This window comes from Dendronephthya gigantea, unplaced genomic scaffold, assembly GCF_004324835.1.
Source record: "Dendronephthya gigantea isolate DGI-Jeju-01 unplaced genomic scaffold, DenGig_1.0 000013F, whole genome shotgun sequence".
In the NCBI taxonomy this organism is placed as follows: Eukaryota; Metazoa; Cnidaria; class Anthozoa; order Malacalcyonacea; family Nephtheidae; genus Dendronephthya; species Dendronephthya gigantea.
This window is the reverse complement of record NW_021163023.1, coordinates 63,247-73,834: the sequence shown is the minus strand read 5'-3', so window position 1 is coordinate 73,834 and position 10,588 is coordinate 63,247. Positions and strand designations below refer to the sequence as shown.

Here is a 10,588-nt window from a genome sequence, read left to right as displayed (position 1 = left end):
ACAAACGGCTGGACTGTGCTGCACTCTGCTGTTACTGAAGGTACGCTTGTAATAGTGAAATATCTTGTTGAAAAGGGCGCTGATGTAAATGGCAGGGATACTGATGGTTGGATTGCGTTGGACATAGCTGTTAGTAAAAATAGGTTGGAAATCGTGAAATATCTTGTTGAAAAAGGCGCCAATGCTAATGGAAATAGGAATGAGTGGGGGGCAGCGATGCACTTTGCTGTCGCTAAGTGTACGCTGGAAATGGTAAAATATCTTGTTGAAAAGGGTGCTGATGTAAATGACACGGATACTTGTGGGAGTACAGTGCTCCACACTGCCGTTACAGAGGGTACGCTTGAGATAGTGAAATATCTTGTTGTAAAAGGCGCTGATGTAAATGGCAAAAAAAAAAAGGGCCTGACTGTGCTGCACTCTGCCGTTACAGAGGGTAAGCTTGAGATAGTAAAATATCTTGTTGAAAAAGGCGCTGATGTAAATGGCAAAAAAAAAACGGGTGGTCTGTTTTGCACTCTGCTGTTGCTAAAGCTAAGCTTGAAATAGTAAAATATCTTGTTGAAAAGGGAGCTGATGTAAATGACAGGGATACTGACGGGTGGACTGTGCTGCACTCTTCTGTTACAAATGGCAAGCTTGAAACAGTAAAATATCTTGTTGAAAAGGGCGCTGATGTAAATAGCAAAAACACAAACGGGTGGACTGTGCTGCACTCTGCTGTTACAATGGGTACGCTTGAAATAGTAAAATATCTTGTTGAAAAGGGCGCTGATGTAAATGGCTGGGGTACTGACGGGTGGACTGTGCTGCACTCTTCTGTTACAAAAGGCAAGCTTGAAATAATAAAATATCTAGTTAAAAAGGGCGCTGATGTAAATGGCAAAAACACAAACGGGCAGACTGTGCTGCACTCTGCTGTTACAGAAGGAACGCTTTGAAATTGTGAAATATCTTGTTAAAAGGGCGCTGATGTAAATTGCAAGAATACTGACGGCTGGATTGCGCTGGACATAGCTGTTAGTAAAAATAGGCTGGAAATCGTGAAATTTCTTGTTGAAAAATGCGCTAATGCAAATGGGAATATGAATGAGTGGGGGGCAGCGATGCACTTTGCTGTCGCTAAATCTACGCCGGAAATGGTAAAATATCTTGTTGAAAAGGGGCGGATGTAAATAACAAGGATACTTGTGGTAGTACAGTGCTGCACACTGCCGTTACTGAAGGTACGTTTGTAATAGTAAAATACCTTGTTGAAAAGGGCGCTGATATAAATGGCAAAAAAACAAACGGCTTGACTGTGCTGCACTCTGCTGTTGCTAAAGCTAAGCTTGAAATAGTAAAATATCTTGTTGAAAAGAGCGTTGATGTAAATGCCAAGGATACTGATGGGTGGACTGTGCTGCACTCTGCTGTTACAGAGGGTACGCTTGAGATAGTAAAATATCTTGTTCAAAAGGGCGCTGATTTAAATGGCAAAAAAACAAACGGGAGCACTGTGCTGCACTCTGCAGTTGCTAAAGGTAATCTTGAAATAGTAAAATATCTTGTTGAACATGATGGTGATGTAAATGGCAGGGATACTGACGGGTGGACTGTGCTGCACTCTGCTATTACAGACGGTACGCTTGAGATAGTAAAATTTCTTGTTGAAAAAGGCGCTGATATAAATGGCAAAAATACAAACGGGTGGACTGTGCTGCACTCTGCTGTTACCGAGGGTGCGCTTGAAATAATAAAGTGTCTTGTGGAAAAGGGTGCTGATGTAAATGGCAAGGATACAAACGGGTGCACTGTGCTGCACTCTGCTGTTGCTAAAGGTCGGGTTGAAATAGTAAAATATCTTGTTGAAAATGGCGCTGAAATCCGCAATGATACTCTTGGCATTGATATTTTAAAGATAGCAATTGTGAAAAATTCGGTTAATTTGGTCACTCTTCTGTTAAAAAAGAACGTCAACTTATGGAGAGGTGGGACATTTCTCGTTGATGGAAGAAATTTGAGCCTTCTTGAAATGAGTATCCACCTTGGTCATGATGAAATTGCAACTATTCTTAAAAGGTCCGTAAAACATCGTCAGAAAATTCAGGTGCTTGGTACAACGAATTGCAACCAGTTAGAGAAGGTAATACTTGAAATATATTTTAAACATATATTAGGTTTTTGTCACTTAATTTGGTTATAGTAACATTGATTATTAACGGATACATTAAAGAGGAATTTAGATTTTAGTTTTGAACAGTGGCGGATCTAGGCCTGTGCAGAATAAATTACACCGCTTAATTACTCCGGCGTCAGCGACGGGGTTGAAAATTCGCCTCGGTTTTATTTTTTTTTTTTTTTTTTTATTATTTTTCGTCGTCGCAAGTCTGAAATGGTGAGAAATATACTAGTATTTAAAATGTTTTTTTGATTGGATTTATCTATAATTTATGTCCCAGTCTTGTCTCCCAAGAGTTGTGGTGCACAACTTTGGCTAATTTTCCAATGCGCGATTCGATTTCGCTCGCATGATACGGCAATTCCTCCAACAGGAACAAATAAACCGTTTTTTTCATGCTTCTCGATTAAGTTTAGATTGAATTGGGGTAAGAATATATTTATTACATGTAGATTCTGGTCCAATTTTAGTAATATCGCTGCTATTTCGCCGTTTAAACAGATGATTAAATGGTCGTGTATGGGCGCTTTGACTCGTCGTAGCTTGCACAGGATTAAAGATTTAATATAACTATATAAGCGCAAATTCCAAAGGCAAAGTGTAAGACAAAGCGAATGTATCATGCCGTTTATTTACATTTTTGAACAATTGAACTTCTATACTTTTTAAAGTACGATGTGCTTCTGAATTTCGCGATCGAACATTTAGGTTCGCAAGGCATCTAAATGCGAATATGAACTGTATTGTTTATGTTCCGAAGCTCTGTATTGAAGACTGGCACGTGCGCCGGAGTTAACGCCAGAACAGGCGTCTTGTTTTAATTCAAAACACCTTATTAAAAACGTTATTGGTTATAGATTTGAAAAGAATATTTTTAGTTTAAAATCTACCTATGCGATTCCGATTTTAAGCAGTAGTAATTTATTCTCATTTCTGCACACCCCTAGATCCGCCACTGGTTTTGAACACTCTGGAGCTATACCCAGTCTTTTTTGTAAAAACCTGTCACTATCACCGAATTGGCGGAAAAGGAAAAACGTAAATTAAACAAAGGCGAGAAATCGAGCTCTTAAAAAATTGAAAAAGTGTATTGTTGTCAGTGTATTGTGTATTAGCATAAATTAACGACAAATATAGACTGTCACTCATTACGGGTTCCAAAACGTGACTCAAAGAAAGAAACCGCCGCTTTAACACGTCGTTATGCAATATTTAAAATAACAAGTCCAATTTAATTTGATTTTCACCTGCCAAGAAAGAGCTTAAACCTAGAATTACAAATTTTAATTGAAATGCAGTGAATGAATACACGTTGTGTCTTTCTCTTTTCCCAGTCATCTCTTGGGTAGTCTTCGAGATGGTGAAGACAATTAATATTGTGTACCAAAAAACTTGATCTTTTTTATATTATGATAAACGAATACAATATTATATCGAGGTTATCCTGATGACAATTCTCTCACAAGTGCGAATATAAAGCATTACGCATTCGCATAGGAATGATGAAAACGCAGAAAACTAGCTATGGTAGGCGTGCTCAAAAAATCATCCTGACAAACAAAAGTCGATCGAATGGCGACGCATGACAAAAATTGACGGTCGAAAATCACATTCTTTCAACACTGGGAATTAAACAGATAATTTCATTGGTGTCTGCGCCACTAAGCTCCTACCAAATTTCAATTTTGTCCTTTTTACTACCAATCGAGCACGTTTAATTTCGATCGCTTATTTCAATTTTAAAAACATTTGATTATTACTTTCTGATATGAATTGAACCTACATATCCCATCTTTCATACTGCGCAAATTTAAAATTGAATATATGCGGCCTAAATGTCTGTTTTAATTTCTCCCCGTATCTTAGATGGCCTTCTGTAATTAGTTGACTAAAATTATACCGTATAAAACAAAGGATATATATGGCGGGTGTCCGAAAAAAAGGACTTCTGTTTGATTGATGATAACTTTTTAATGACACAAGCCATTAAACTGAAATAAATTTTATTAGATGGAAGGATAGTTAGCTTAGATTTTTGTATTACATTTTTTTTTTTAGAAAATGACATATATTTAATTACAAACTTGAGGTATTACACATATCAAAAGTAATCCTGGAGCGGATTTCACAACACGTTTACAATTATAGTCAAAGATATTACATTTTAAAATTTGATAATTGTTCGGACAGTTCAATGTTCGATGATGAATTTACATGGCGCCAAGAACGTGATCCGCGAATGCACAATACTTGTGCTCTGATGAGGGCAAAAGAGATCTGTTTTCGCAGCCAGCTCATCACGACGGACAACCTCAGATGTCGCTTCGTCGCCACCTTATCTGCCAACATGGTGAGGAAATGTTGGGTTTCCCTGCCACAGCCTCCAAAAGGAAATCTGATGAGTGTGGCAAGCTTAACGCTTGGTAAATAATATGTAATTACAACAGCACAACGGCTATATACAAGAGATGCATAATTAATTAGGTCGTATTACATGTAGTTGGTTACTAGGTGTTACTTAGCAAAAACTTCTTTCGATGCCGGCATGTGGAAACAAGTTCGTTACGCTTGTTCAAAGAGCTTAATTCAGGAAGACATATGATGATAAATTTCTCAGATAGGCATAAATTACAGCGTTTAGTTTTATTACAATACGGTTGTGATTTCTTAATGATTTTCCAACTGATAGTGTGCGGTGTATTAGAGTCCTTTAATTTCCAAATGTGTTTGCTTAATTACGTGTTTGCCTCGCATTTTAAGAAACATATTTCAACATATACATGCCGCAGGTGGAGTGGGTTTGGGTCGTATATTTATTGCTTATCGCTTACACTATACTTTGCTAAATACACACATATACATAAGTAAACCTAATTTTGACACTCTAGACAAAACAGACAGATAAATAGAAAAACTATAAACACATAAAAAACGAATTGGTATCATCGTGGAAAGATCAGCTTCATCTCGCTTGTTTAAATAAATTAACAGAATCAACCCTTTTTACATCAATGGCAGGTTATGCTAATGGATGGCTCCATTGTATCTAAACCGTATTCAAAATAATTATTTCTTTGGTTGTGCATGGTAATGTTAAATCAGTTTCATGATTCCTAAGATCATTGCGAGAGTCGCCATCATTATATCATTGAAATACCTGTTTTAAGTTTGAAGCAGCAAGGTTAGAGCATCAAGCTTGAGTCTCTGGCATCTAGAAATAATTTGTTTGCTCTACTACGGCCATCATATAACCTTTTAATATTAAAATAGCGTATGAGCTTTTTAAAAAAGTGTGCGGCACAAGTGCTGTGTGATTATCATGCATGATAATGTGCTTGAATGTCCTAACCTGTTATCACGAAACCTTGAAGCTCTTGTCCATAATTTATATACGAAATTATGATTTATATTTTTGTGTAATTGTGTGCCTTGGCCTTTACATTACAGACAAATCAATGATACTTTGTGGTTCAACGGACTTCGCCACAATGGGCGAATCCATGATGTTTTCTGTAAGGTTGTAGAAAACGGGTGACATCACAATCCATTGATTTATGATATTGTTGCCAAATGATAAAAAAGTTGGCTAGCGACGCTTTGCTATTGAGTCATTCCATAATATAAACTTATTATAGCTAATCTAGATTATTTTTTTGGTTGAAAATGGCGAGGGATGGTGCATGCATGCTTGTATTTCTAGTTAATTAATTATGTCGCCGGAAATTAGGAATTACACAAGGTATTATTGTAACAGAACATAGCGTAATCCAAAGTTGTCCAAATTCTATGTTATGGACGGTAGACGTTCGATTTTGTCAGTTATCTTAACAAAATATGTGCAAAATAAAATGAGACGAAACAAGATAAAGTATAACAGATAACCATAAAAAATATAAAGTTTAAGCGGTGTAAGAGAAATAATTCATAATATGCAAGCTTATAAGTGTTTTAAATGGGTACGTGTTTATTCCATGTTTGCATCGCGGTAAGGATGCAGTTTATTTGTATAATTTTCAGCTTTGTATGTCATTTTGTAAAGGCATACCCACCTGCATGTGAGAGGCTTTTACCCCTTCGCTTAAACCTAAAAATGTGTTTTTGAAAGTGTAGCGTAAATTTTGATCACTACAAGTATCACTACATACTATAAAAGTATTAGGATCGACTGCAATCACAGAATAAAATACTATATTTGAGGTATTTTCTTTGTGTCAGAAAATATTGTACTTTTTTCATGGTTTCAATTTCGAATTTTAAACATTTAATTAATTGCTGCAAGGGAGACTATATAAAGAGACTTAATGGCATATTATGCTGCAAAAATTAAACGGCCAATGTTTTATCTTTATGATCAATTTTGTTCCTAATGATAGAAAAATTAGCAGGATATAGTCGATAAAATATAATATTGACTGATTTGAGTTTTGAGTCATTTCATAATATAAGTTTAGGTAAGGTTAGCTCAGGAATTGTGTAACTATTTGGTTTGGCATAGGGAGGGGTTGCTGAATGAATGTATTTCTAGTGTTTTTATACAGCGTATTTTTTATATTTTAGAGACATCCCGAAATATTGTATACGGATTTTGTAAAGTAATATCTCCATGAATTTTTTTCTAAAAAACTACTATAACATATCAAAATCTAAGTTAGTTTTTCCTCAAACTAATAAAACTTTACTTGATAAGAAGCTATTTAATTTCTAATCAAATCCGGAGTCCTTTATCTTTGGGGACACCCATGTACATTATGTCTTATTTTTAACTCATTAATGGCATTTCTATTCCATTTCTTTTTTCTTCCATAGACTGAAATTCCGATACAGGCTTTTGTCGCCGACAAGCAATTCAGAATTGGTGATGGTGGTTATTCATGTGTTTATGTTGGTCTCATGAAGGATGGAAGTGAAGTTGCTGTTAAGAGAATGGTGTTGCAAAAGTGGGATAAAGTAGCTGAAAACGAAATGGAAATTATGAGTCTTCTGAAAACAGAAAATTCTCCATTTATTGTGAGCTATCGATATTTTCATAGGGACGAGAATTTCATACATCTAATTGTTGATCTTTGTGAGGAAACCCTTACTGAACTTGTCGGCTCTCACACTATTGAGCAGTTGCAAGAGCAAGGTCCAAGAATGATCAAAGAAATTCTATCAGGACTGGAATTTCTTCATGGTAAAGGAATATTGCACAGAGATCTTAAACCATCAAACATCCTTGTTGATATCGAAGGCAGTATGAGATTGGCAGACTTTGGAATAAGCCGAATTCTAAAAGGCGACGAAACGGCAGTTGCAACAGATGCTAAAGGCACTGAAGGATGGATACCGCCAGAAGTTATTGAGGCGGGAGAGAAACAAGAAAAAGGTCCATTCAAAAAGAAATCAGATGTTCATGTCGCGGGTATGATTGCTTTCTACGTTTTAACTAAAGGTGAACATCCTTTCGGATCTAGGTTAGATCGAACGAAAAATGTTTTGAAAGGAAACTCTGTCAATTTGAAGAAACTTGGTGATCGTAAAGCTCGAAAGTTTGTGTCCCAGCTGATTAATCACAAGATTGATAAAAGACCTTATGCTGACGAAGCGCTGAGAGATTCTTTCGTTAATGAAGACTAACAGAATTCAGATGCAGATTAACAAAAGTTTTGATTAATTATTGGATCGATCTACGTCAAGTGAAGAATTTTTTAGACTTGAGCTTTTAGATAATATGTTTTATATTTTAGCCCAATTTATACAAAACAGATATCATTCACGATCAACTGTAAAAACTTTCTTTCGTTCACAGCGTTTCCGTCGCGGAAGAATATACCCGTGCGAAAGCTTTAGATCACCCCTAAAAGATTTCGAACCTTTTAGGATTTTTACAAATGAAAAATGTTAATTGCAGTCAGCTACGCTTTGCACACATTTCGTATTGACAGTCTAAATTAAAATTAAATTCGTACTCAACTCTAAAAAAATCACAATTAACGCAAAATAACAAGTGTGACCTAAAACGTCTTCGCACAGCATTAATTACATGCGCTAAATTTGTTTTCATGACAACTCTTCGAGAAAGGCACATTACGAGATTTTTCGACTTTGATTGATATAAAATCGGATGTTTTTCTCTGTACCAAGATTGCTGCAATTTCAAACCTGCTTGTAGGCTTGTGCAAGCTTAATAATTTACCATTTGATAGCATTTTTTGCGATTAAAACTGAAGACGAAGAGCAACGTTTTGGCCTTGTATTTAATAATCGAGATGAATCAAGTAAAGTTTGTGCGACCGGCAAAAAATACAGCAAATTTCTACATGCAAATATCAAAATCTTGGACGATGATGTAACAGATAATATTAATGAAGAATTCCTTTGTGTAACAAATAAACTTGCTATTAGCGATGGAATCAACATAGTGGCGCCAATAAACTCATACGTTATAATGAAATACTGCTGCATGGGAAAGTGTAAACAAGTACAAGATTCCAGTTTTATTTAAGCCAGTATGGAAAATGAGCTTGACCAGGAAAACGAAGTTATTCCAGGCGGTATTAATAACAATTTCGTCAAGGTAGCTATAGCATCACCGCTGGATGAACTCACATACCGCAACTCATTCGTTAAACTCTCAAAAAAGGTCATACATCATAAACTTCTCTAAAAAGTAGCTAATATATGATGGGCTGAGACTTTACAACCGATAACGGAAGATGAAGATCGATCTTACAGAATTAGACCACGATTACAAACATCTTTTCTCCCTCGAAAAATCCATGGGCGAAAACGAATCCATCGTTGGAGTTTTTGATCGAGAAAATGGTGATCTTGATATCCACTCTGATCTTGAAAGCCACTTGACTCTATTACCACCGTAGTATGCAAACTTGGTAACAGGTTTGTAGGTTCAGGAATCATGCAAAGTAAAGGCACGAAAAAAAGATGAGAAGAGAGCGAAAGACATTTTGAAGCCCCCGTGGTCAAAGAAGAAGTCCAGAGTCAACCATTACACCTTATGGATATTCCAAGAATTGGTCAGGTACCCCAACCTATGCATTTGCTGCCCGCAAACTTTTGTGCGTTGGAATAAACCGCCCATGTTTATAGAGAGGCTCTAAACTGCAGTGATTACAGGTATTAATTTAAATACCAACCAACGACCATTCCCAGATAAACAGAACTTTAAACAATATCACCAAGCGAGGAAAAATGTTAAAACTAAAGTCGGCAAAACATTTCTTAAACTTATCGATAAACACCGACTTCTTCAAATCCCCCTTGGACGTAAAAGTCCACAAACATGTACTATTAACAAGGGAATTGCCTCGATAATTATTAATCAGACATTGAAAAATCAGAATAAGTGTGGAAACCAAATTTAAGAATTATTGTAAAGAATTTGTTATCAAATGGTGATTTATTGCAATACAATCAAATCGAATCAATCTCTGAACATAGGTAAGAATTCAAATAGTTCAAAAATTTCTTAAAAAAATTACTTTGCTTTTCTCGAAATGCTGTCAAAATAAAAACTTCAGCGTCCCTATTTTAAAGGCAAGAAAGCTATGTAAACAGACTTGTAGCATTAGTCACGTATTACATAGATTTACAAATGCATGCAAGTATTACACAGACTTGAAGCATCTTAATTGCTTGGGAATGCTATATTATAAAGCACCGCCACCAGGTAAAATTTCAATATTATTACTCTTATAATGTATATAGTGCAAGTTCTGAATTATTTTAATTTTAATATTCAAACTAACAGTTGGTCAATCACAAGAAAGAGACAAGAAACTTAATATGAACCATTATAATTTTAGAAATAGCCCTTCTAGTGTATGCAATTCTTGAACATATAAACCAGCAATGAAATAATGACTTACATTTCTTTGTATATAGATAATTGTGTAATTTCGAGTGCAATTACGGATTAACAAGCACAAGTGAGTTTTTAAAGGTTGCAAAATAGCGCGAGTCCGAAGGACGAGCGGTATATTTGCAGTCTTTAAAAACTCACGAGTGCATGTTTATCCGTAATTACACGAGAAATTATAGTACTACGTATTAATGATATGCAAGGAAATCTTGGAGACAATAAATTATTGACCTCATCCATTATATGTCCTTGAACATTTTATTTCGAATTTAATTAGTTTAAACAATTTATGCAAATATTGAAAAACATTCAAAATTCAAATTTTAACAGTTCGTCTGTCCATTGCTATTATTAAACGCGGAACAGTAATTGATTGGTTAATTTTTTTTTCAAAAAAATCAGATATATTTATAAGAGGATTTTGCACTGTTGTTACAGAAATTTGCCCTGTTTCACATTTTTGCACCACTGTTTGGGATTAACTGCACTGAAATCAACCAATCAGGGTCGAAAACCATTTTCTTGTATATTACTAGATTGTATTATTAGCTGTCAATATTTGTAAT

General features: G+C 35.5%; 1 protein-coding gene across 1 annotated transcript; it reads left to right on the top strand.

Annotated features, from left to right (window-relative positions):
- The first annotated feature begins 19 nt into the window (after nucleotides 1-19).
- On the top strand, nucleotides 20-10,236 carry LOC114519378 (putative ankyrin repeat protein RF_0381). The gene is made up of 5 exons (XM_028539503.1): nucleotides 20-548; nucleotides 639-647; nucleotides 1,184-1,226; nucleotides 1,361-2,125; nucleotides 6,968-10,236. Exons 1-5 carry the CDS (start codon nucleotides 217-219, stop codon nucleotides 7,775-7,777), a joined length of 1,959 nt encoding a protein of 652 aa, XP_028395304.1. The 5' UTR covers nucleotides 20-216; the 3' UTR covers nucleotides 7,778-10,236.
- The last annotated feature ends 352 nt before the right edge of the window (nucleotides 10,237-10,588 follow it).

What these genes read in the sequence shown, in the direction of transcription:
- LOC114519378 (XM_028539503.1), top strand. Translation starts at nt 217, where the DNA reads ATGCACTTTGCTGTCGCTAAGTGTACGCTGGAAATGGTAAAATATCTT. An exon ending in GCACACTGCCGTTACTGAAG is followed by an intron (nt 1,227 to 1,360) that starts GTACGTTTGTAA and finishes CTTGTTGAAAAG; the next exon opens with AGCGTTGATGTAAATGCCAA. An exon ending in ATTGCAACCAGTTAGAGAAG is followed by an intron (nt 2,126 to 6,967) that starts GTAATACTTGAA and finishes TTTCTTCCATAG; the next exon opens with ACTGAAATTCCGATACAGGC.